The sequence below is a fragment of the Benincasa hispida genome, chromosome 1 (genome assembly GCF_027475165.1).
Source record: "Benincasa hispida cultivar pf3 chromosome 1, pf3_genome.v1.1, whole genome shotgun sequence".
In the NCBI taxonomy this organism is placed as follows: domain Eukaryota; kingdom Viridiplantae; phylum Streptophyta; class Magnoliopsida; order Cucurbitales; family Cucurbitaceae; genus Benincasa; species Benincasa hispida.
The window spans coordinates 5285674-5312413 of record NC_143478.1 but is presented as its reverse complement, the minus strand read 5'-3'; the positions used below and the strand labels follow the sequence as shown (position 1 = coordinate 5312413).

The 26740-nt window shown below is 34.1% G+C and overlaps 2 protein-coding genes, 3 long non-coding RNA genes and 1 other non-coding gene across 19 annotated transcripts; 4 read left to right on the top strand and 2 right to left on the bottom strand.

The window, feature by feature from the left end:
* Positions 1-590: 590 nt before the first annotated feature.
* Positions 591-12172, bottom strand: LOC120070001 (uncharacterized). The gene is made up of 2 exons (XR_005479751.2): positions 11857-12172; positions 591-1243 (listed from the first exon to the last, which is right to left on the bottom strand). It is a non-coding gene; the product is annotated as an uncharacterized LOC120070001 (long non-coding RNA).
* On the top strand, positions 11161-12327 carry LOC150038187 (uncharacterized). The gene is made up of 2 exons (XR_016529954.1): positions 11161-11406; positions 11810-12327. It is a non-coding gene; the product is annotated as an uncharacterized LOC150038187 (long non-coding RNA).
* Positions 12328-13045: 718 nt separating this feature from the next.
* On the bottom strand, positions 13046-19915 carry LOC150038186 (uncharacterized). Of its 2 annotated transcripts, none has more exons than XR_016529951.1 (5): positions 19689-19915; positions 16737-18272; positions 15990-16496; positions 15360-15706; positions 13046-15206 (listed from the first exon to the last, which is right to left on the bottom strand). It is a non-coding gene; the product is annotated as an uncharacterized LOC150038186 (long non-coding RNA). The 2 variants fall into 2 exon arrangements; XR_016529949.1 differs by lacking the exon at positions 19689-19915 and adding an exon at positions 18794-18930.
* Positions 13396-19419, top strand: LOC120069995 (nitroreductase family protein). Of its 9 annotated transcripts, none has more exons than XR_016529932.1 (5): positions 13396-15027; positions 15861-16050; positions 16824-16958; positions 18672-18883; positions 18989-19419. XR_016529932.1 is itself a non-coding variant. In XM_090314230.1 (3 exons), exons 1-3 carry the CDS (start codon positions 13396-13398, stop codon positions 16949-16951), a joined length of 1950 nt encoding a protein of 649 aa, XP_090170356.1. In that variant the 3' UTR covers positions 16952-17368. The 9 variants fall into 9 exon arrangements, 2 of the variants coding, with proteins under 2 accessions (XP_090170356.1, XP_090170382.1); XR_005479745.2 differs by having other exon boundaries at positions 18985-19419; XR_005479746.2 differs by having other exon boundaries at positions 18652-18883.
* A 2250-nt stretch (positions 19916-22165) lies between the features above and the next one.
* Positions 22166-25492, top strand: LOC120069996 (myosin-4 protein (DUF641)). Of its 5 annotated transcripts, none has more exons than XM_039021843.2 (4): positions 22266-22402; positions 23409-23459; positions 23804-23896; positions 23982-25492. In XM_039021843.2, the coding sequence occupies exons 3-4, from the start codon at positions 23827-23829 to the stop codon at positions 25256-25258; spliced, it is 1347 nt and encodes a 448-aa protein (XP_038877771.1). In that variant the 5' UTR covers positions 22266-22402; positions 23409-23459; positions 23804-23826; the 3' UTR covers positions 25259-25492. The 5 variants fall into 5 exon arrangements, with proteins under 5 accessions (XP_038877774.1, XP_038877773.1, XP_038877771.1 ...); XM_090306630.1 differs by having other exon boundaries at positions 23760-23896; XM_039021846.2 differs by lacking the exon at positions 23804-23896 and having other exon boundaries at positions 22166-22402; positions 23951-25492.
* Positions 25493-26372: 880 nt separating this feature from the next.
* Positions 26373-26446, top strand: TRNAE-CUC (transfer RNA glutamic acid (anticodon CUC)). The gene has a single exon. It is a non-coding gene; the product is annotated as a tRNA-Glu (tRNA).
* The last annotated feature ends 294 nt before the right edge of the window (positions 26447-26740 follow it).

Sequence of the window (26740 nt, the reverse complement as noted above, 5' to 3'; positions counted from 1 at the left end):
TATATGTTGATAATTTAAGCATAAACTTCTGAAGAGATTTCAAAGACAAATATAATTTCTTAAGAAATAAATTAAGATGATAAGTTTTGTCTTAGCTTGCAAATAAGGCATAAAGCAAATGGAATTGCATCAATGTATACATATAATATCTTACATAGATTAGTTCCACCATTGAACATTCCTATGATGGTTCATTCAGTTAGTGTGAAAAGTTTATACCATCTGATGTAAAAAAGATAATGAACTTTGGGTCCCGAAGAATCATAATTTTTGGGAAATAAGTGCATTAATATCTTTATTAGTTTATACGTTACCTATCATAGCATAAATATAATATTTCTCCAAAGAAAGATATTGGAGTAGAACTAAAAATATGTTATGTTTTTATTTGAGAATTAGTTTAGATGGATTTATTTTATTCTCATAAATCTAATTGTGATCTAGTTGATTGTGAAGATGCATGCTACTTATCTAACCTATAAGAACTAGATCTTAAACAGGTTACTTAGTACATAGAGAAATTTTTTTGTATTATGGCAATTTATGAAGCACATCATAACTACTTTAATCATGTTAAAATATTGATGATGTACGAGGCTAGCCAATAGTGTTATTATATGAAGATGATAAAGCATAAAGTATTAACATCATTATTCAACAAATTTTTTCAAAAGACGACTTGGGAGACTTATTGATGAAGGTGTTACCTGCAACAACATTTGAGAAGTTAACACACAACATTTGTATGTTACTACAAAAAAAAATACTCTCCCGATGCCTAAAACAACCGTCGGGAGAGAGCATCTCTCTCGACTACATAAAAGGCGTGTCGGGAGTTACTGATAACTCTCGATGCTATATTATTGTCGTCAAGAGTTCTCAAGAGTGGGACCTATATTCCAACACATTAATGAAAACGTTGGGAGATAGATTTTAAAACCCCAGATTTGCTTCCTAATTGCAGATCTACCTTTCTTCTTCAAACCGTAGAAAATCAATCATCCGTGTGTTGCCTCCCTCTATTCGTCCGCCTCTCAAATCATCGTCTATCGTTCGCCTTTCAGATCTTCATCCATCGCCTCCTTCTGTTCTCTTCGTCATCTATTCATCTGCAGCTGCACTCTCAAATCCAACGTCCATCGCCTCCCTCTATTCTCGTTCGTCACGTCTCTTCTTAGATATTCTCCCTCTCAATTGGCTTGCTTCTCCATTGAAAGGTAAGCTTCTTCTCATTTTCAAAGTACTAATTTGTGTGAAAAAAGACTTGTTAAACTTTTGATTTTTTAGTTTAATTAGCTAAAATTTCTATTTCAAACTTAAATAGATTGATTGTTTTAGAGGAGTAAAAAAACAAATTTGTAAAGAAATGTTGATTTTTTCAGAGAAGTAAAGAAACAAATTTGTAAAGAAATGTTTGTTGAACTATAAATGAATTTTTTAAAGAAACAAAATTTTGAGAAGTAAAGAAACAAATTGAATATGTAAACTTTTGTGGGTTGGTTTTTTTAAGGTCGCATAGTATTATGGTCATAATTAGTAGAAAATATAGTATGAGATACATAGAGAGAGTCCTAAAAATGTTTCAAAAGTTATAAGGCTCACACTACTTTGTAATAGATTTATGTTTATATATCTAGCAACAAACTTGTTGTGATAACCAATAATGGATGCATATGATAGAAGGTAAAAAAATAAAACCAAGTCAAAATGAATTTGTGGGGGCATATTTTTAAAATTAGTTTTCAGTTTGTGTCGAATGGATTAAAATTTAGTAAGTTTTTATATCTAATAAGTTTTTGAACTTTCAATTTTATGTTTATAAGTATCCAAGCTTTTAAAAATTTATAATTAATCTATACACTTTCGATTTAGTATTTAATAAGGCATGGACATGTTAATTTTATGTCTAAAAAATCATTGACATGTTTGACATTTTTTAGAATTCACAGACTTAGAAATAAGTTAAGATTATAATGATTTAGTTTTCGTTGTTAATATATTATTATGATTTAAAAGGTTTATTTTTAAGGATGAATAAAGAATGGATTTACTACAAATTATTGGTGGAGTTCGAGTGGATGAATCCAATTGAGGAGGTTACTTTATACAGAGTCGACGTTGATCCTACAGTTGTGGAATGACCAATTATTCGGCATGTTGATGATGATTTCATAAATGATGATGAAGAGTAATTATCTCCCCATAATAGTTCAAGTGCTGACGAATAATTTGATTTAGATGATGACAATGACTAATTATATATCTACTCACTTCTCTTTCTCTGTTTACACATATTTAATATTTTTTTGTTTTTGTATAGATATGATGTCAACCAGTAACAGGCAACATGAGGCAGAGTAAGAATTCCAGGAGATGGAGATATATCCTCACACATGATCTTCTGTGAGTGACACTTCGGGTTAGTATTTGTACACATCTTCTGTTGACTGAAATATATCCTAAACTCTTTTAATTTCTAATCCTCTGATAGTAGCTCTCCATCCACTCAGAAGAAATGCGAGCACTCACGGAACATCGAGTTGAAAAAATACGTCAAAAAAATGGGTGAATTCCAATCAGGATCAAAGAAGGGGAGAAAAGGCCGGTTTGTCAACATTCGATATGATTTAGTAATGCACTTGGTGTCACCATTAGATCTGCATTTCTAGTACGATGTTGTACTCTCATTGATGTTCCAAATGGATTTGTAGAATTGACTAAGAGTCAATTGTTGGTAAGTTTATAAGTTTGTTCTTTTATATTGTCATAAACATCATATATGCTAATTATTCCTTAATTCTTTTGTAGCCTTATTTCATGCTTGATTTATCTGACTAAACACTTAATAATTTTATCGAACATAAAATGTAAAACTCGTTCAAAGAATTCATAGTAGATTTGCACAAACATTACAGGAGATATAGCAACCCTCAACAAGCACGTGCTAACCCGCCTAGCTGGCTTAAGAATAGATTAGAAGATTGACATTTTTTGTGTGACCATTTTCAGAGTAAAGAATTTCAGGTTATAATAATTGAGGACGTCTATCATTTATTTCATTTACTATTATGGAATATCTTTTTATTTTTTTTGTTTGAATGTAGGAAATTTCGGAGACGAATAGGAAGAATAGAGAGAAATTACCGTTCGACCACATAGGCATATCAAAGTTGTTCCTGCAAATTCAATCTGAGTTGCATGAAAAACAAGGTCGAGAAGTAGGATGTTTGACCTATTTAAAGAAACACACTCTAAAGATGACATGTTTGTGAATCGGGCAGCTGAGGATGCACATGTAATCAATTTGTTTTGTTTTCATTTTATTTATCATTCGTAAGTTCAGTCACTCGTACTTACACACTTAATTAAAATATGCAGAAACAAAAGTTAGAGTTACAATCCAACCCCACTCTAGAAGGTTCCCAAACAGTAACAGATGATGAAATTTGTGAGATTGTTTTGAGTAGACGACCCAACCATGTAAAAGGCCTAGATTGGGGCCCTAAACCTAAGTCAATGAGAGGTAGCAACTCATCGAGTTCTCATTTACTCAAGGAATGGTAAGTAGGGAGGTGAGGGAATTGAAAGCCAATGTCGAACAGTCTCAATCGAAGATTAAGGAACTTGAAAACGTTCAAAAATAAATAGAAAGGATCATGCAAGACAAATAGAAGAAATGAAAAAAAAATGATTGATGATATGATACAATCACAGAGAGAAGGGCCATCGAATTAAGTACGATTACTTTATTATCTAGTTGGCCAACATGTTGCTATCCTGCATTTATGGTAGCAAAGTAGTTATGTCTTGCTAGTAGCTTTATGATAATGAATTGTTGGTTATCCTAAAGTTATGGTAGTCAAACAACTGAATTTTAATGTGTTTTCTGGAGTTTTTGTTGTTTGTAGGGGTTTATGAAATTAGAATGTTGTGTGTGGTAGGTTGAGATTAGTTATAATTGTTTTGAAGTTCAACTTAGAATTTTTTGTTTGTTTATGGAAGTTTATGAATTTTGAATATTGTGTGGGATGAGTTGAAATTAGTTATCTTTCTTTTGGAGCTCAATTTGTGGTTTTTGTATGTTTGTGGAGGTTTAAGGTTGAAAATTGTTGGAGTTAACATGCAATAAGCGGAAGCAAACAAAATTAGTAAGCACTATAATTCATCAATTTTAGCAATTAAGAAAGTATGTAGATAATAGAAAATAAGATTTGAAGATATACCTTTGTAAAACTCCTTCAATCTATGAACTCAGCTTGATTCTTTACTCCAAAATGATATAGACCACCACTTGATCTTCCCTACTATTCTCTAGGACCTTAAATTGGGTGGTGGAACCCAAAAATAGCTGAAATTTGAGGGAATTTTGAGGGGAAAACGAGTTTTTTGGTGTTTTGGAGTTGAATAACTCTTCTTCAACAATTTTTCTGAATTTCAGCAAATCCACTCTCTCTCAACTTAGTTGAATAACCTTTGTTTTGTTCAATAAGTTCATGCAACTATCTTGCATGAGGAGGTGATGCCAATCCTACTCAATTTGAATGGAAAAATGAGCGTTCAAAGTTGGAAAATCCCACTTAGGGTATTTCCCCCATTTTTAATTGAATTTTGAATTAAAATTCAATTTTTATGGAAAAAAATAATAATAATAGTAATTCAATAATCAATATTAATTTTAAACAGACAATTAATTTTACATAAAACTAATTTCAAATAATTAATTAAACTAATTTAATATCAAATATCAAATTAATTAAAAACCATTTTCCTAACATGAATCCTCATTCATGTAAATAATATTTCTCATATTTAAATATTATCCAATTTTCAAATCTCAATTAATTCGACAATTAAACGTGTAATTATATCGTATATAATTACTAATTCCCTTAATTTGAATTTGAACGTTTCAAATTCTCTCATCACGCTATTCTAAGGTTTAATTCGTTTGTGAGCTAGTAGAGGGACCTAATGGATCTAAAGATCATGGGCTCCAACGATCCGAGATTAACCGGCTAAACTCTTTAACCTAATTAACCAACATTCGTTAACTACCGGGTTACTCCACTAAAGCCCAGTAGTTGCGCTCCTAGATATATTTGTGTCCACTCGATATAACCATAATTAGTAAGTCAATATTTACAAGTTGTTTGTAATAACGGTTGGGTCAAAAGCTGTTTTACCCCCGAGATTATATCTTCTTCCTTAAGTCCCATTGATCCTCTAATGAGCAATTGGTTTGTGATCCAATCACTAAACTGAGTCCCTCTCGGGCCAATGAAAGGGTGGAACCCCTTGTTCAAGACTCGAAATCAGCACGTAATGGAACAACCTCTCTACTATCCCTAAAAGCGAGTAGGAGTGAATTTCATCTTGCACCCTATGTCCCCAACTATCTACTCGGTCTTATCCATGAAATAGAAGGCTTATTGAACCGGTGCTGTTGAGCCAACCCTCACCCATGCAAATCAAAGGATAATCCCGAATAAACAGAAGTTCATAATTAGTTCAAGATTAAGGTCAAATTACCTATGTCATCGTTTTGAAATGATCAGTCTTAAACAGTAAATAACGTTATAAAGTAAGAGTGACTTATTTATTGTTTTGATCTTATACAAACTCTTTGCATTAAATGCTCCCACTTGCATGTCTCCACATGAACGAATCAATATCATTTCGTATGTAGCACTTTACAACAACTGTAACATCTACAAAGTGGGTCACATTCGATAGTGTTCACAGCATAAGGTACTCAACCTTATCCATATACTATAGAGCATTTTGGCTATTTACTCGAACTTGATTCACTCTTATGTCTCTACATAAAGTTCAAGTACTCATGTAATAGTCATGGATCTTAGTTTATTGGATTTAGGTTATTTCTAAAACGAAATGAGCACTTCAAACATTCAATAACAACTTTATTGAATCAAACTTCAATAACATCTATATTGATTAACAGAATAAGTCTTGAAAGTATGTTGATTTTATTTGTTTTGTAGAATTGTAGGATTCATCTTATGACTTTTGTTTGTTTGTGAAAGTTTATGAATTTTGAATGTTCTGTGGGATGGGTTGAGATTACTTATCTTTCTTTTGGAGTTTAACTTTTGGGTTTTGTGTGTTTGTGGAGGTTTAAGGTTGAGAACATGTAGTCTTGGAAGTGTGTTGACTTTTTTTTTTTTTTTTTTTTTTTTTTTTTTTGTAGAATTGTAAGATGCATCTTATGGCTTTTGTTAGTTTGTGGAAGTTTAAGATTGAGAACATATAGTCTTGGAAGTGTGTTGATTTTCTTTGTTTTGTAGGTTGTATGATTCATTTTATAATTTTGTTTGTTTGTGAAAGTTTATGAATTTTGAATGTTGTGTGGGATGAGTTGATATTAGTTATCTTTCTTTTGGAGTTTAACTTGTGCTTTTGTGTGTTTGTGGAGGTTTAGGATTGAGAACATGTAGGCTTGAAAGTGTGTTGATTTTCTTTGTTTTGTAGAATTGTATGATTCATTTTGTTTGTTTGTGGAAGTTTATGAATTTTGAATGTTGTGTGGGGTGGGTTGAGATTAGTTTTCAAATGAGGGGTTGAGAGTTCTTCTTACATTTGATCTTCATATATATAATAATGTTTTCTAATTAATGACCTCAAAGGGCATTGTCCCTACCAAGTCAAAAGATTAAGATCTAGAGCTAGCCGGCAGTTACGCATCCAGGACCCTTGACACAAATAGACGCATCAGAGTTTTTCGCTAGGTATTTGACCAAATAGGATCCTCCTTTCCTCTCCCCAGCCATTTGCCATTTCGGGTTAAGAAGATGAATTGTAGGTAAACTACTGTTTGGGAGATGCTATTTGGAGATGTCATTACACTTTCTTCTATGTATTCGTCAAGACATATTTGTTTTCTCTCTTTTCTCTCTTTTGTATTTGTTTTCTATGTATTCGTCAATACTTTGTTTTTATTTTTGTTTATTTGTATGTGAATAAGTTATGTTCTTTATGTGTTTTATTTGCTTAATAATGTTCTAGATTTTAGGTTATTCATATAAAAAAAACATAACAAAACAAAAAAAGGCTTGGATAGTGCACAATTTTTTGACGAGGGCATCGAGAGTTCTATTATCTCTCGACGACTAGTCAATCGTGAAGGAAATCGAACTCGAGATTTCCATGAGCAGCAGAAATAAGATCATTCCAACTTACAATCATGAATGAACATTACAAATTACAGTCGAAACAAAAACATGCGGTTATACAATTAATACAGAAATTATAGCATGAACAACTACAGATGAACAAGGAGAAAACTCTATGAACATTTGTAGACTCGTCTCCACGCTTCTTACTCACGAATGCTTGAACATAGCAACCTCAAACGCTCGAACACCACGACTGCAACATTGCACGAACAATTCGCGCACTCGTCTTCAGCGATCACCTCGGTCATGAACTCTTCAGCAACACGAACGGCCTCCACAGAACCTCGATGGTGTCGAGTTAAGTAAGACACCACTAAGAAGGATACCTTGGTATTTCGGTGTGAGAATCCAGAGGGTGGGCTTTGTTCGGACTTGGTATGAGGCAGATAAAGGAGGAAATACCGATTGTGTACACGATTAGGCAAGTGGGAGATGGTGGAGACTTATCGTATAGGTCAATGCCCAATCATTTAGCTAAAGCTATACGATCGTCTAGCAAAAGCTATGTGATCGTTTAGCTCAGTGTCTGTCGCCTACAAACACTACACGATCGTTTACTTGGGCAAGCTATCGCTTAGTAAATACAACACGATCGTTTAGCTCGCCCAAGCTCGCGAAAAGCGTGCGTTTTGCGGAGCGTGCTAAGCGATCGTGTACTTTAAGCTTCATCGTTTAACTCGCCCAAGCTGTCGTTTAGTAAATCTATAATTTACTTGACGACTCCGTGAGATCCTTTTTGCGAGAGAAATCTTAAAAAAAAATTATGAAAAACTTACTAAAATTAGGAAAACCATTTTTCTTTTAACTCACAGTTACCATGAATCACCAATAACCACCCACTCAATTAGTTATTAAAGAAAAAGAATTAATTATCCAATAATTAATATTATTATAAATATAAATGATAACCAACTTATCATACTACATTTATAACCTATAGTTTTAATATTTCATCTCACGAAACATATAAACCATAGTACTTTTTCTATTCCATGGTACTCAATATAAATCTCATTTACATCAATCCTCTACTAGATGTATCTCATACATCATACCGATTATATCATATAATCAAAATACCTTTTATCAATTTGAACATTTCAAATCAACACCAAGAACTGATCCTCAACTGAATCCATTGAGCTACCAAGGGAACCTTATGTACCTGTAGCTCGAAGCTCTAACGGTACATGAATAACTGACTAAACTCTTTAGTCACGGGATCCACCATCCGTTAACTGTCAGACACTCCAATAAAGACCGACAGTTGAACTCTTCTTACCACAAATATATTATGTGTCCATCTTAACCAATCAGCAGTGCGACAACCCTTCACAGATCGCTCGTAAGTACAACTGAGCCAATAACCGTTATGCCCCTGTAGCTACATCTGTCTCCTTAAGTACCACTGATCCCTCTAATGAACATAAGTCATAGTCCTACTATGACCGAGTCTTCTCTTCCAAAGAGAAGTTGTGGCCACTATGTTAAAATCCTGGAATAAGCCCTTAAGAGAGTAATCTTTCTACTTATCCTTACTTCGGGAAAGGAGTGAATTCCATCTTGTGGATTGAGTTCCCAGCTCCCATATCAAACAAGTCCCCAAAAAGGTAGGTATGTTGAGTTGGCAATCTAGCCACTCTCATCCATACTAATCATAGGACCGCCCTCAAAGGCAAGAGTTCCCAAAACACTCATAATTGAGGTCGTGTCACCTATGGTCGTTTAAGTGAGAAGCTTTGTTTATTGGATATAAGTAAATGCCAAAATTAAATAACACTTATTTTATTCATTAAACAATGTGTATATTTAAAAAACAATGAGACTCTGGGAGAATTAGGACACCAATCCCAACAAATCGTCGGGAGTTTGATTTCAGAAACTGAGTTTCTGAATCGAACTCTTAAACTTCCGACAACGGTAACATCGTCGGGAGATCAAAGAACTTTCGACGTTATACATGAGGTGTCAGGAGTTATCTTAACTCCTGACGATGTGTGTACATGTTGGGAAATGGTCTCCCGACAGGTATGTCCCGACCAAACTTCCGACGTATTTTTTTACCATTTCTTGGCCATTTATAGCATCGAAAAAGTGATGTTTTCTTATAGTGTGTGACAACCAAGAGTATCAAGTGATGTTTTCATGGGGGGAAGTAAATGTGCTACACTCTTTTTTCCTTGATTATGGTTTTGTCCCACTGGGTTTTCCTAGAAAGGTTTTTAATGAGGCAATTATTAAAGTATATAAATGATGTACTCTTTTTCCTTCACTAGATTTATCCCACTGGGTTTCTCTTAGTAAGTAGTATTTTTTTTTTTTTTTTAACATACTATGGATATATAATAGGGAGTATTGTAAATGTAATATTGTAGATCCATAACCTATTTATATTACAACAAACCCATAACCTTCATATGTTATCCAATCCCATAACCTCCTCCATTAACTCTTACCTTGTAACATACACTCCATCATGTCCTACAAAAAGGGTTGTAAGGTGCCTTTGTAGAGGACATTACAACTAAGTTCAATATTAGCTCTTTACTTCTTCTCTTCTACTTTTCTCTCTTGTCTTGCTTTCATTGATATTTTGTTGTTCATACTCTTTTTATTTCATCAAAATTATAATTCTTTTAGAAAAGTAGATATTTTAATACAAACTTACACAAAGATTTTCAAAAATAAAAAAATGAGCTAAAACTAATGAGCTAAAACTATTTATAAGAATAACAAAATTTTCTACATTCCTTATTACCTAATTACAACACAGATGGAATACCAAAAATACCCACGTAATCCAAGCCCATGTCATACCCAAGCCCATCAATTGTCGATTATTTCAGCACAATAACTTTCATCTTTTTTAACCCGCGCGTGATTCAATTTCACCATATTGTTAATATGGAGACATGTGAGTGGGGGTATCCTGTATAAAGAGTTTATACAAGATAGGACTGTGAAATGATTGGTTTCTCTTTATAACACCGTTACTTGAAGAAGCCAATATTTCACTAGGATGACCATAGGTGACTTGACTTTAATTCTGAGTGAGTTGTGAACTCCTATTTATGAGGGCAATCCTTTGATCTGTATGGGTGAGAGTGACCGTGTTAGCCAACTCAACTGGCCTACTATTTTGGGGATTTGTCCAAGTAAGGAGCTAGGAACACATCTAAACAAGAAGAAATTCACTCCTTCCTGATCATAAGGAAAGTAGATAAATTTCTCCCTTAACAACTTATTTCGGGTCTTGAACGATGAGGCCTCAACTTCTCACTGGCTCGAGAGGTGTTAGTTTATAGTTGGACTGTAAATAGTTTGTTCATTAGAGAAATCGGTGGTACTTAAAAAGTTAGATGTAACCATAGGGGTAAAACAGTATTTTGATCCAATTGTAGTTATGAGCAATTTGTGAAGTGCCGACTCACTGGTGATTGGTTATATTTATGGACACAAAAATATATTTATATTGCGAATAGTGCATCTATCAATCTTTAGTGAAGTGATCGGTAGTTAATAAATATTGATTGATTTAATTAAAATAGTTTAATTAAATTAATTTCATATCATTAGAGCTTCTAATCTGTAGGTCCATAAGATCCCCTTGTTAGCTCGCTAAGGACAGTAAAAATGAATGACTTGAATTGTTCAAATTAATTAAAGGAATATTATATTTATGATTGATATAAAGTATAGTGAATTCTGATAGATATGATCTATAATCCAAACTATATTATAAGAGAGATGTATTTGAATGAAATTCAAAATTAGATTTATATGAATTGGATTCATAAAGAGATATATGCATATAAATATGTGATATTTGTATGTTAATTGATTCATTAACTTATATTAAATTTGATTTAGTATATAGTTATTTAATTTGTATGTTAATTAATTAATTAGCTAAAAGGAGGAAAATGAAAAAAACTTCCTTGTAAATATATTGTTATAACCCTTTTTAGGGTAAGGTTTGTTTTTGTAAAAAATGATCTAGCCTCCACTCTTCCTCTCTAATCTATCTTCTCTAAAAAGAATCTCTCTAAAAATTCCTCCATCAAAAGGTCTTAGAGCCCACATTTTCATTTTTTTTTTATTCCAAGAGAATAACAAGGTAGCCTTAGAGGTGGTATTCTTGTTCGTTGAGAAGCTCGAGATTGTTCATGGCCTTTGGAGGAGAAAACGTGAAGAAGGAAAAGAATCCACAAAGGTGAATTCATTTCTTCCCTTCTTCTTCATCAGAAGCATGTTTAGGTTTTTTTGTATGTTTATCCTTTGAATATTTTCATGAGTCACTGATTTTAGTTTCTCACAAGATCATTTTTCAAAATTGAAAGATGATCACACCCTTTCGTATGAATTGAATTCCCTTCAAAATAGTGATAGAAGATTTTCACATCCCAAACAAATATACATATTCACGCCAGCAAATAAAAAAAAACATACACAAGAAGTAAATTGCAAAATGATAGACAATGATATAATTCTCTCTCTGCCTATCACAGTGTATCTCATTTTAATTTCAATTAACTAGGTCTCAAATTAGCCATAAGTAAAATTCCAAGAAATTGAATTACAGTTGAATTTGAGTTGAATCTAATTTATCTGAAAAGAAAAATAACAATTGAAGAAGAATAAGATGAGGAGGAGGAGGAGGTACCTTACAGATTGAAGAACTGCTCGTTGAGAATCTTGTCAATCTTTAGCGGCCAATCAAACTCTTGTCGATCTTTCTCAATTCAATCGGAGAAGAAGAAGAAGCAGCCAATTGAAGAAGAAGAAGAAGAAGAAGAAGAAGAAGCGGCCAATCAAACTCTTGTCGATCTTTCTCAATTCAATCGGAGAAGAAGAAGAAGCAGCCAATTGAAGTCGAAGAAGAAGAAGAAGGAGTCGATTGTTGAGGATGAAGAACCCGTGATCACAAACGCACAAAAAGGGGCAATTTGGGTATTTTAAAGAAAGTTTAAACATCCCCCTTTTTTTTTCCTTTCCTATTTCTATAAAATAGTTTGGTACTTTTGGCATGTGTGAGAATTTTCCTAGTTTTTTCCTCTGAAAGGTAAACTTAATGATATTACTAATGAAAAATTAAATGAATATAAGTTATAAAATTAACATTTTGATTCATATACTTAAATATTTTATTTCATGCTAGTTCACGTACTTTCAATTGTCCAATCCTAATCTATGTAATTTCAATAAATATTAAATTCAATCATTTAAAGTTGTTTTTTTTCTTTTCGAAATTAACTATATAGCAACAAAAATAAGAAAATATATTATGGAATATATTTTAGAACTTTATAAAAATTATGCTAGCAGAGACTTAAAAAGAAAAGGCATTAAGCTTACATGACGGAATATTTTAAAGATTCATTTAAACATTTTAGAGTATAAAGACGGAATGAAATAAAATCCAAAGTAGGACCAAAATGATGTGTTAACCTAAAATGTTGTCAGATGATATTATATTAAATTTACTTTCATCCATTAGTTTGGTTCCGCGTTCAAACCCTTACAATATTATGAACCAACATATTTTGATTCCATCTTAAATCGTTGATTAACCAAAAAACGTAAGTTAATGGGTGAAGGTGAATTTTATATTACATCACGTACCAAATATATATTAAATAGTTAGCATAATATACTACCTAGTTTAATGGACTGCGGTATTATACTTATGCTATACAAAAGCAGAACTAGTACACCTCAACAATGACCATTCAAAAAATTTATTGAGTTTAACTCAATGATAATTGACGTATTTTTTATTTATGACGACTGATTGTTGTATTATAAAAAATGTTAAATTAAGATCACATTTACCAAATCGTAATGAAAATTGGTGGTTGGAATGAGATTTCATTAACGGATGAATCATAATAGGTCTGAATCGCAAACACAATTAGATTACCTTTGATTGCGTTTACCTAAACTATGAATTTGTCACAATTTACTGTTACCATTACTATTACTGCTTAATTTTAACAGTAATGATAACAGTAACAATAGATGTAACAAATTTATTATTTTCCTACTGTGAATGCAATCTGCAGCCATTGTGCCTAGAGTGTAGGTGCATTAAGACGAGACAAATCGAACCAACTCCAAATTTGTTGGAAGGATTACGAAAAAACCTGAAGCTTGGTTTAAATTTTCAGGAGAAAAATGGCCAAACCTTGACCCACAAAGAACGATGCCTTCGTTGCTTCCTTCTCCAAGGTTCTTCAACTTCTGGAACCCACCTAGACCTCCCATTGCTCTTCTTCCTCTTTCCCCTTCTTCGACATCCACGCTTCCATTTCTCTCTCTCACAGTCACACCCCACAGAATCTTTCCATCTGCCATGGCTATGTCCTTCTCTTCTTCCACTTCCACTCCCAAAACCCAGCTCGACCACGGCGATCAAAACCTCTCGCAAGTCCTCAAATACCACAACCAGACCAAGCACGGCTTCGCCAACTACGCCAGAGGCCCCCATGGCCTCGATTGGGCCAATCAGCCCAACCCCTTCCGCCGCTACATCTCTGCTCCTCTTCTTCCTCTTTCCCATTTCCCAATTCTCAACCAAACCGCCGCATCAGACGATGAACTCCATGAAGCTCCTCTTTATGATTCTCTATTCGTCTCGTTGCCTCCTCCAAAACCCATCTGTAAAGCCACAATTTCTCAATTCTTCTACGACTCTTTGGCTCTTTCTGCTTGGAAATCTACCGGGTTTTCCACTTGGTCGCTGAGAGTTAATCCCAGTAGCGGGAATTTGCATCCGACTGAAGCGTATTTGATTGCTCCGCCTGTAAACTCGCTGTCAGATTGTGGTTTCGTTGCGCATTATGCTCCTAAAGAGCACTCGTTGGAGATTAGAGCTCAAATCCCATCTGGGTTTTTCTCTAAATTCTTCCCTGAGAACAGTTTTCTTATTGGGTTGTCGTCGATTTTCTGGCGGGAGGCTTGGAAGTACGGCGAGCGAGCGTTTCGGTATTGCAATCACGACGTTGGCCACGCCATTGCGGCGGTTGCCATGGCCGCTGCAGGACTTGGGTGGGATGTGAAGGTTCTTGATGGATTGGGCTATGCTGATTTGAAGAAGCTCATGGGGCTGCACACATTCCCTGAATTCGAAGTTCCCTTGCAGCCGGTGAAGGGTTCGTTTCCAGTGATTGAATTCGAGCATCCTGATTGTGTGCTTGCTGTTTTCCCTAATGACGCTGCCGACTTTTCCATGAATTACGAGGAGTTAAGCTCCGCAATAATGAAATTCAGTGAGTTAGAATGGAAAGGAAAGCCAAATTTGCTCAGCAAACAGCACATATGTTGGGATATAATTTACAGAACGGCCATGGCCGTGGAGAAGCCATTAACAAGCGAAAGTAGATCTTTAGTTGAGCCATTTCAGAGCAGTGGGGTTCTTGGTGAACGTATATACAAGGGTTTTACAGGGAGAGAAATTGTGCGGAAGCGCAGGAGCGCAGTAGACATGGATGGTGTTACAACAATGGCGAGAGACACATTTTATCAGATTCTGTTGCATTGTTTGCCTTCAGGTTCTGGAGAAGAGGAGAAGCAAAGGAGAGGATTGGCATTGCCATTTCGTGCTCTTCCATGGGAAGCTGAAGTTCATGCTGCTCTGTTTGTTCACAGAGTGGTGGGATTGCCACAGGGTCTGTACTTTTTTATGAGAAATGAAGATCATTTCGATGAGCTGAAGAAAGCAACCAATTCAGATTTTAAGTGGGTGAAACCTGATGGTTGTCCCAGTGGCCTCCCTCTGTATGAACTACGGAGAGGCAATTATCAGCCACTTTCCAAGCGATTGTCATGTCATCAGGTTGGTTTAACTTAATTTCCATTTGTCTATTTGGTGAATGTTGTTCCTATTTTTGTTGAGAAGTGATATGCATTCAAAACCTACCTAAACTAAACAACCTTCAAGCTTACAAAAATTAGCCATGTTGAAAAAGCTCTGTTAGCTTTGGCCCCCTGATGAGCTCTAACTCGAACCTGTACCTGACATAAACCAAAGGAGAACCTATCAAATTCGCACGTGACGATGCTCATGTCTCGAGTCCATGGCTAGATTTGCTAGAAGATATCTGGATAAGCTGCTTATCAAATCAATTTTTCAATAGTAAACAATCAAACTCAGCAATAATGTCTCACCTGTGCGTACACCCCGTCACCTCACTAGCCGCAGCAAGCCATTCTGCAACTGTTGAATTTTGATTCTATATTCCCTGCACTCTAGTCTTGAACCCTTCAGAATATTCTTGCTAGTTAGAAGTATACATGCAGAATGTAGATGGGATATTGTTGTTGGACCCATTTATTGACGAGATTCAAAAAACTTAACCAAAGTATGGAATATTGCAGCTGGAGACCTTATTATTAGTTATTGTTATCCACGTTGCTTTTCCTTCATAAACCTGATTTTTAAAGATATTTCCACCTTCATAATGTAACTAATTTGTTGTCATTCTGCATGTTGCTGATTTTGGCATCACGTTATTCTGCAAATAATGTACGAAAAATTATTTGTCTAAGAACATATACTGCGGGTTAGTAACAATGTAAATGATGACACACCAGTGCATAGATAAAGGAATCACTGTCAACTCGAGTTTGTCTTCATAGTTTAGCTATATATGATCTTTTTCCATACAGGACATTGCCAGTGATGGTTGTTTCAGCCTAGGAATGATTGCTCATTACGAGCCTACATTACGCGAAAAAGGGACTCACATGTATCCTCGACTCTTTTGGGAGACGGGAGTTCTCGGGCAGGTGTTATACCTTGAAGCACATGCTGTTGATATGTCTGCAACTGGAATTGGTTGCTTCTTTGATGATCCTGGTAAGACAAATGTTGTAATTCTACCGACCTGCTGAAATTTATCGTTCTTGTGCATTTTCGAAATTGAGAAACATCTTGGAGGAACAAAGAAAAAGGTGATAAGAACCGAATCTGAGGAACAACAATAACAGACTGAAGGGATCGGGATAAGATAACTTAAAACAGATCTTTTCCTGATTTTATCTCTGCTTATCTTGACACGTCTTATGCCATAGATCACAGCCAAACTTGCGGTGGTTAAGGATTCATCAATTGACATGAACTGGTATACATTGATGCGAGAGGAGGGTACTTTCCTGCTTTACACGATTGTAGCATGCAATTTGTGTAGGAATTATAGTCCAGAAGGCAAAACAAGTTGGTTGGCACCCAAAAGACAGCCATGGTATAGTAGTCATAGACTATGCTATAAAGTCAGATTGTAGTTTGAATGGTAGGTGGCCAACCTGAGATGAGAATAGGAAAAACAGAAATTATTAAATCCAAAGCTAAAATGATGACTTTCATGTTCGTTTCGATGAGAAAATTTTGGGGAGTGCATTTAGATGAAGCTCCAAGAACTTGAACAGGCTCCAAGTCTTTCAGGCATCAACTAGGCAGAGAGAAATTTAATACATTCATGGATAATAATTTTAATGATATCGAGTCATTCAGATACATAGGCAAATATGCATTATGATGAATACCTTTCAAACTTCTGACATATTGTATTGTAAAAAGTTGATAATTGTCTGTCATGCCTCAGTCCCTCCTCTATTTTCTTTGTTTTGCAGTGCATGAAACGCTTGGGTTGAAAGGATCAAACTTCCAGAGTCTATATCACTTCACTGTGGGAGGTCCTGTCTTAGACAAGCGAATAATGAGCCTACCAGCATATCCTGGGCCCAACGTTGATGCTTAACTGCAAGGTTATTTTCTATCATTGTATAATATTTCAAAGCCTAGGCTTTCATCCTCATAAGCAGAGTCATTTCACAAAAGGGAAAGCAATTTGCTTCTTCCGATAATAAAAGCAGACTTCTTCTGCAGATAACAAGTATTCTCATTATTCTAGCTTAGGCTGAGGTGTAAAAATTTAAATAATGGTCAATCTAGAAAATCACTTGATCAGGAGCTGCTTCATTCTACTGTAGATTCTTGTCTTCCATGGACATGAGAGAGAGAATACCATTGTTTCTCATAGTGCAGAAGCTTATTCCACACACAAACACTCTCCTTAGAAGTTGGATCATATATACTCTCTACTTTTCCTTGCTTGTATATATCAAATGTGTTCTATTATAAGAAACCTTTCACAGGTTGCTATACTTGGAAGTCATTCGTGCATTAGTTCTATAATGATCCTTTCAGTGTAGTTATCAAACACTTTTTTCACAACAAACCTATTCCTTAATGATAAAAGCTTTTATATGGGAGGAAGCCAACAAATCTCCTTAATGTACAATTGAAAAGAATACAGAAAAGACGCCCCAGTTCACTACAAAACTCCTTGGAAAGGATATGCCAGGAGAATGTCAGAAAATGAATAAAATCTGGTGGTGAGTTAAAAGGTAAAACAATGGGTTCTTTTATTAATTCTCAAAATGATTGGTACAATGGCAGCCCTACTTTTAATCATACTGGTTAGGTTGTAGGGTAATGAGCTTAAGTTACAAATACTTACCAAGAGTTAGCAATCTACACTCCTAACTAATCCTAACAAATATAAATTACAAGGAATGCCCGTAAATGTTCCTACATCAGGAAGGGGAGCCATACCATTACACATTTTAGGTTGGCACTTAGGCTATGGGTGGGTGAAAGTGCTTGGTTACAAAAAGGTAATTATCCTACCAACTAATCCTTAAAACTAAACAAAATAAAACCAAGTTAATTACAATAATACCCAGAAAGGATCCTATGTCAAGTGCCCAGCTCGTTATAACTTTTAAATTTGTCTTCAAAGACCCTTCTAAATTCCTTTTTGCTTGAACGAGAAAATAGAATGAGACGAGTTGCCTCGACTTCGTCAGAGGACAACTTTCTTTTATCCACTGGGGCTCACTGTACACCTTACCTGTTCCTATAGCTTGGATGGTTCTGATAATCCTAACATGCGCCATTAGAAGAATCCAATCCATCTGAAGAGGAGAGTCCAGTCTATTTTCCATCTGAGCCTCTTTAAATAGACCATGCCTTCATGTGATAAAAATGTGTAGCTGATCGTTTCATTAAGATGTTTCCTGCATTAAATCATAAGCCAGAACAACATAGTGATGGTTTAAATTGTTGCTGTAATTGCAGCAGAGAAAGAGAGCAAATAAACACTTTCGATAGGAACATAAATGCCACTTAATAGTTGTAGAATGCTAATTCAGCTTTTTGAAGAATAATAGTGATATGAGCCCCTGTCTGCATAAGCAAGACAATTCTAAAGGTCCCTTTCTTTATCATCATGAACAAACTAGGCTGTTATTGGTTGGTTAGAAATTATCAATCTATAGTATGATGCCTATTCTGATGTGAACTATCTACTATGAATTAATAACCCCTATAGATTTTAATTGGACTACTTGGCTTCTTGGTCTCATTTAATTTATTTTACTTCCACCCTAATTGTAGTACGTTCGTGACTTCTGAAGGTATAGCAAGACTAGCAAGCTAAGATTATTTCTAGATGTCTTTTCCATCTCCCAAACAGAATAGACTTCAATGATCTTAAGAGGCTGTCTAGAATCAAGCTTGAAGACTTCAAAAAACTCACTCCAACTTCTTTCAAGGTCGACACCAAGCATTCTACTGAGACAAAATGGTTGATGCATTTTGCTAATGAAGCCATGCCTGTTCCATTCAAGTACATCCTCCTCTTCAATGCATTTAATTTGTATTGCCTTTTTCTGGATCTTTAACAAAACTATTATGATGCAGTAAGTAACATCGTTTTGAATTTTATAGAAAGTCACTAGAGAAGGGGGGCAAAGAATCCAGCCAAGCCAAGAAATTAAAAAGGATACTCTTCAAGTCACCCCCAAAAAAATCTCTGAATATATTTCCTCCAATGGAAGATTATCTGCCTGGTGTTTCAAAATTTCCAGAAAAAAGACAGACAGTACTATTCCACAGAATCCTAGCTCGATTTCTGAAGGGTGAAAAACCCAGGTGCTGTTTGAAACCACTCAATGTAAACAACAATGGAACTAGAAATGCAGAACTTTGCTTGTATTCTAAGTTGACTCTCATCTCATGATTCAGTCGGAAAAGCCTCTAAATTTTGTCTACACATATGTTTCTGTATAGATCTTTCCTAATACACTTCCTGAAACATTGTGGACATTATTTCTCTACTTATGGCCTATAATTCACTTGATGATGACCACCGTTCAAAATTCATTATTATGTATTCGCTTGTATTCTAATACAAGTTCTACTTTTCCATCCGCCACAAGAAAATTCCATGACAAGTCTGTATAGCGGACGGCTTCCATAATTTCAGTCAAGAAAGCCTTTTTCGTCGGAATTTTCGGAGCAATTTCTCTTTGGATTTTGTTAATTACATTTAAAATTAACATTTCTCTCCGGACAGCGCAAAGAATTGAAGAACAAGTAGCCGAATTTCAACCAAACAAACTTAAGAAGAGAAGAAATTTGGTTCACACTACATTTCGTCGGCCTGGAGAGAGCATCTGTTCTTGGAGTGTCTTCTTCTACTTCCGCCATGGCGGGCGATTCTTTCCTGCAGCCGACGCAGGCGGTGCTTCGATTCTTCTCGAACTCCATATTCTCCATAGTCCCAAACCAAAAGATTCTTTCTTAATCGATTGAAACATAGAAATAGTATCTTCCCAAAAAGAGTCTTTACTTGATCGCTCCCTCTTCTTCTGATTTTAATGTGCCATTAATTCAATTTATATAACACGTCATTTTAAACTCAAAAAGTGATTGAACTTGTATGGAAAAATGAATTGAAATTATAAAATTGCATTGTTTTTCTCAACCATGAAAACGAAGATATTGATAACTCAAATCTATGTTTATTAAAATTTGATTTGTCAAATGATATTAATTTATTCATTCTACTTGTTGAATGCAAAATATATATATATATATAGATTTAATTTTCACTTCTTTAAAAATATAATTTTTAAATTTGATTCTTTAACATATGCATCAATTAATATCAATTCAACTTTTGTTTTTCTTTTGAAATTAAACTTATGAAGACTAGTTCCACGTACAAATTTCTACATTTTACTTTCTACTTTCTACCAGTATTTTAAAAAATCAAGTGAAGTTTTATTTTCAATTTTTTTAGAATTTTATTAAAAATTTAAGTATTGTTTTAATGCGAAAACGATAATCCATAGACGGTGAAAAAAACAAGCTTAAATTTTAAAAATATATGACTAAAAAAAACCATTAATCAAAAGGTTGAAGCAATATATTTTTTACCATTAGATTCGATATATCACTCCAAATACTATTAGACAAGTTTTTTTCTCTTTTTCTTTTTGGTCAAAGTGAATTCAAAACTTTTTTTTTAAAAAAAAAAACTCAAATAAATCAAATGTATCTTATTTATTAATTGCTTAAATGATTCAAAATCTTACTTTGATGGCTAGAAACAAAAGCCAACCTAAGGAATTTTGGTTGAGACTTTTTTTTTTCCTTTTACAAAATGTTAAATTATATTTTCCTTTATAAAATTAAATTAAAATTCTAGTTTTTATGTTGTGTTTGATGTCATCCCCTATCATTTTAGAACTTTAAATTATAACTTCTTATTTGGTTAATTTTTTCAACATCTCCATGTATTATTAGATGGGAATAATTTTCTTCCCTGACATATTTTATTTTTCTTCTCTGACATATATTTTTTTCTCTGACATATTATAGTTATACATTTTAAAGAGATATGGTGTTTACAAATAAAATATAATGTAAGAAAGCATGTGGCAATAATGATGAATAATTTTGAGAATGTAACCAAAAGGACCTAGTTGAAAATTCAAAATTTTAGATCAAATGCACCAATTTGACACAAAAGACTAAAATAGTAATTTAACTTTATAAAGTTAGTAATTAAAAAAAAAAAAAGAGGTTACTATTACAAACATAATTTTTCTAAAGTATACAAAAATTAAATAAAAATGCATTTTTAAAATTTAGGAGTTCGTTTCATTCAAGGTGCTCATCGTGGAGAGAGAGAAACTCTATAGGCAAAAAACTAAACATGATTACAATTCAATTTACAATTTTTTTTTTCTAAAAATACAACAATTACAGATAGCTAAATGCATATAAATTAAATAATTCATTTATAGTTAATTTATGGTTCACATGGTTATAACATGTGAAGTATGGGAGACGAAGGATTTAAAATTTTGATCTCAATGTGTTTTATATATTGGATCAATATTAATTTTATTAAATAATTAAGGATAAGTTATAAAATAATACCTATACGTTTTGCCATTAGTTTAAAAGGTATTGTTATTAATTTTTAAAGGTACTTGGTGAATAGAAATTCTTTAAAATTTCGAGGAAAAATGACCTAGAAAAGGACGTGAGCAATCCAAAATTTTGTTTTAGATATTTTTCATGTAATTTTAAGTTTATATTTTCTTTCTAAATTTTAAAAATTTATACTATAGGGATAGTTTTGAAATGTTTATAAAGAGAGAAGTGGTAATTTATTATTATTATTATTATTATCATTGAGACAAATATGGATAGTTAAAAGGGAGATTTTCAAAAATAGAAAAATAAAAAAAATATTTACCCAAATAGCAAATTTAATTATAGTTGTGATAACTGATAAACAATGTTATCAATATCTATCACAGATAGATGTTGATAGAAGTCTATCAGCGTCCATAGGTAATAGAAATTAATAGAAATCATCATTGAAGTTGATAGAAGTCTATGAATATTTGCCGGTATTTTTTATTTTTTTATTTTTTGTTATTTTTATAAATAATTTGATATTTTTCCAATATGTCAAAATTTCTCGTTTTATAATTTAACCCAAAAAATAAATTTTAACATTAATTTAACTAATAATTAAAACAATAAATTAAACAAAAACACCAACAATTATGGGGTACTAAAATTTTGTGACGCGTTATGAGTGGAAAGAGAACTTTTAGAAGTACTCGAAAAAGAAGACACAAGTAAAAGACGAAATTACCCTTCATCGTTGCTGCCCCCCCCCCCCCCCCCCCCCCTTTTTTTTTCCTCTTTTCTTTTCTTTTCTTTTCTTTACCAAGCGGAAGGGCACAGAAAGGGAGAGCTTTCACCGTCAGCGTGGTTCCTCGTTTCAAGTTTCTTCACATTTTCGTTAACTTTCCGGCGACTTCCGGCCACTGCAAGCTCCGTTAGCTCTTTTTCTTTACTCTCTAGTTTTCGAAAGTCTTGTGGTTTATCGCTGCATGGAGTTAACTTTTTTATTTTTAGTCTGGTTTTCTTTGATGTGTTTGATTCAACGTTTTGTTGAATTCAAGTGTCTCTTGAGATTTAGGGTTTTGAAGTGGTTGGAAATGTTGAATTTTGTTCTTTGTTCTTGTTCCTATGTTCTGCGGGGCTAATGAATTAGTTAGAAATTTGGTGTCCGAAAGATTGTTGGTAATGCTAATTTTGGGTTGGTTTGTGTATGCTTGATTGCGAACTGGAAATTTTAGCTCAAATGTCAAACTGTACTGTTAAGGGAGATATGCGTTAAGATTTATTTTACCCGTTGGAGATATCGTATCTCATAGGAGATCTACACTATCATTCACAAGATCAGTGAAAATGTATATGCTTCAATTAAACTTTATAAAGAAATTCTACACTGGAAAGATATCAAGACAAGAGGCTTTGAGAGCTGATTACTGCACTGGGACAATCCAGCAATTGTGCTAACTCCTTCACTACTACCCTGTTTAATTTTCTCCACTTGCAAAGGAAAATTAGTGAGATAGATGATCAAGTTATTTTTATTTGAAGAGTATATTTGGGTCCTTATATGTAGTATTTAATGGTCTAGGGGATATCCTGGGAGCTATTATGGCTAAGCGTATTGGGGCTAATGTGGCAAGGAACCAATCTTACAATGTGAATGTGTCTAGTTTTTTGCTATGTTGCTTCTTGTTGCTTTTGACCTTTCTCCTTGACATGAAACAAAACTCCTTTTCACCCCTGACCAACAGGCTTTATTTTAAAATTGTCATGAAGTTCTATATTACCAATTGAATCGATCGGTTTATTAAGGAAATTCAATAGAAGGAATATGCTCATATACTATTTATTCTGGAATTCACCATAAAATGCATCCTGATTCTCACATATAAATCAGAATATTCTTCTTCCTGATAAATTGATTTATCTGCTCCTGTATGTAGGTTGAAGCTTATTGTGCTTGCCGGAGTACCTTAATGATGCCAATTCTGTAGGTAGGTCAATCATGTCCTTTTACTTCCAATATTGATGCTAGTTTTCTTATTATGTAAAAAGTTAAGTTAGCAGGTCGGATGTGGCTGAGAGAGGTGCTTTATGACTTGTACTACTGGTCTCTAACATTGCTAAAAATCTCATGGTACAGTAGGCCTATAAAGTGGTGGTTTACTGATGGAACGAGCATCTATGAAATTTTAATGTATGGTTTAGCATATGCATAGCACATAAAGTCTAGGCTGCATTGTTTTTTAGCCATCTTCAAGAAGGGATAAAATACTTGTATTTCTTGCTTGAAGTGCTTTTGTCACCGTGTGGATACAAAATTATATTCCATCTACAGCTCCAGGAAACACAAGCATTCTTATGTGCATTATATCTGGACCTCCCTGTTATTTCCCAGTAGATGTCATGTACACTGCTTTGGAGATTGCAGGTGGATGATGTTGGTGCTCTATTTGAAGGAAGTTTATTGTATTCCCATTTTCAGAAGTAGCTGATCTAATTCCTCCCATTTTCAGAAGTAGCTATGCTATTGACTGAAGCAAAAGATAACCAACTCCGTGAGAGCAATAGCCAGAAGGTTCACCCACAACCCATGGAAGAGGCCATGAATCAGAAACCCGAAGCTATGGAAGCCCTTATATCAAAGCTTTTTGTTAACATTTCTTCCCTTAAGTCTGCTTATATCCAGCTCCAAGGTGCTCATACACCTTATGATCCTGAAAAGATTCAAGCCGCAGACAAACTTGTAATTTCTGAGCTGAAGAAACTATCTGAGCTCAAGCACTTTTATCGAGAAAACAATCCCAAACCAGTATGTGTTTCACCACAGGACTCACGCTTAGCTGCGGAGATCCAAGAACAACAAAGCCTTCTAAAAACCTATGAGGTTATGGTCAAGAAATTTCAGTCTGAAATTCAGAACAAAGATTCCGAGATTCTTCAGTTGCAGCAGCAGATTGAGGAAGCAAACCAGAAGAAGGTAAAACTGGAAAAGAACCTCAAGCTTCGAGGGCTATCAATGAAAGAATCAGAAGGTTCTGCAGATGAAAATGGAAATTTCCCTGTGGACTTGACCCCTGATCTGTTTATGTCAGCCGTGGAAGGCGCCTTTAAGGCAATTCACGATTTTTCCAAGCCTTTGATTAACATGATGAAAGCAGCTGGCTGGGACCTTGATGCTGCTGCTAACTCAGTTGAATCAAACGTCGTCTATGCAAAAAGAGCTCACAAGAAATATGCATTCGAGTCCCACATATGCCAGAGAATGTTTTGCGGCTTTCAGCATGAAACTTTCTCAATCAAAGCAGACGATCTTGCACTTACAAAAGAGGATTTCTTCCGGCAATTCCTTTCGTTGAAGGACATGGATCCATTAGACATGCTAGGCCAAAATCCAGATTCCATTTTTGGTAAATTTTGCAGGAGCAAATACCTACTAGTGGTTCACCCAAAGATGGAGACCTCATTCTTTGGAAATTTAGATCAGAGAAATCATGTGGCAGGAGGTGGACATCCAAGAACCCCTTTCTACCAGGTTTTTCTTAAATTGGCAAAGGCAATCTGGCTCCTACACAGGTTGGCTTATTCTTTTGATCCCAGTGTAAAGGTATTCCAGGTTAAAAGAGGAAACGAATTCTCCGAGCTATATATGGATAGCGTGGTAAAAAATTTGATCATAGACGAAAACGACCCAAAACCAAAAGTTGGCCTGATGGTCATGCCGGGTTTCCTGATCGGAGGGACGATAATTCAGAGTCGAGTTTATCTCTCAGGCGTCAAGGTTGCTGAATAAACAAACATGTTGAGCAGGTTGTGCATCGATCCGAAAAGAATTGAGGCCTTTTATGTGTTTGTTTAATACAGGTTTTATCTGTTTGTTGTAATATATAGAGTTGCTATTTTTCTGTATTGCTGTTGTTGGGTTTTCTGGTGAAAGAACTCTTAGTCATGCCCCTCTTCATCAAGGTTCTACCTGCTTGCATTATGTAATGTATTCATGTTTCAAAAGCAGAGAAAGTTCAATTTACTAGGCTGGGTTCAAAATAGCTTGGAACTTTAGGATTGGTTTCAATTATTTTGGAAGACTTTTGATCAATTTCATTTTAGCCTTAAACTTTGAAATTGTTTTAGAATTTTTATATTAAGAGGATACATGAAAATTAATGTAAAAATTATAATTCAATTTCAATTTTATACAAGTCTAAGATTGTTGATACTATCAATTTTAATTCAAAAGCTCTTGGCGACATCATTTAAACTATAGTGTTCAAATATCATCTCAGTTTTATTTAAATTAAGGTTTAAAATATTGCGTAAGGTGTCAATTTTGATATCAAAGAGGGTAAAGTTCCACTAGCATAAAAAATGTATTCTCAACCTTGACATCAAAGACCCAATTTTCCTTCCTGTATAAGTGTCAATTTCGATGTCTATATATATTTTTGAAAAATTATAAATATTAGCCAACAATTAAAATAACGAGATTAGAACTTCTTATATTTTATGGATTAAGACACGTAAATAAGTGCAATCCATAGAAAAGATGTGTCCTCACTACCTTGACTTATTTAGTACTCCACTCCGAAGAAACAACAATATTTTAAAAGACGTGTAATAGTTAAGATATTTCCTAGTTGTTTGTATGCTCAAAGCAAATATGAAAATCTTGATTTATGTTGATGAAAATCTAGTACCATGATGAAAATAAAGATCTACTTTATCCGATATCAAATGAGAGCTATGATAAAATAGAACTATATTGTTGCATTAATCGGTACATGAATATTAATGTCAGAATTTAGAGGTTAAAATAAAAATTTCAAAGCTTTACAGGCATAATTAAAACCTGCTCGAAAATTTTCGTGCTATAAACAATGAACTTATAATATTAATTTAGTTTCACAACCTCCGTTGTAGTCTAGTTGGTTTAGGATACTCGGCTCTCACCCGAGAGACCCGGGTTCAAGTCCCGCCAACGGAATGTATATTTCTTTTTAATTATTTTTGTTATTATTATTTTAGGGAAAAATGACTTTTTGATCCTTAGATTTTGAGTTGCATTTTTGTTTGATTCCCTAAATTTCAAAATGTTTCACATTTAATTCTTGTATTTTGATTTTAGTTTCAATCTAAATCTTAGGTTTGAAAATATTACAATTTTACCTTTAAGATTTGAGTTTTGTTTCAAATCCCTACGATTCAAGATTTACCGTTTTAATCTTAACTTTTCACTAATTATTCACTTTCAGTCTTTACTTTTAATATCTATTAATTA

Bases quoted from the DNA above. Each gene is read 5' to 3' on its own strand.
- LOC120069996 (XM_039021843.2), top strand. From the start codon at position 23,827: ATGTGCATTATATCTGGACCTCCCTGTTATTTCCCAGTAGATGTCATG. The intron at 23,897-23,981 runs GTGGATGATGTT...TCCCATTTTCAG, and splicing joins CACTGCTTTGGAGATTGCAG to AAGTAGCTATGCTATTGACT.
- LOC120069995 (XM_090314230.1), top strand. From the start codon at position 13,396: ATGCCTTCGTTGCTTCCTTCTCCAAGGTTCTTCAACTTCTGGAACCCA. The intron at 15,028-15,860 runs GTTGGTTTAACT...TTTTCCATACAG, and splicing joins AGCGATTGTCATGTCATCAG to GACATTGCCAGTGATGGTTG. The intron at 16,051-16,823 runs GTAAGACAAATG...TTTGTTTTGCAG, and splicing joins TTGCTTCTTTGATGATCCTG to TGCATGAAACGCTTGGGTTG.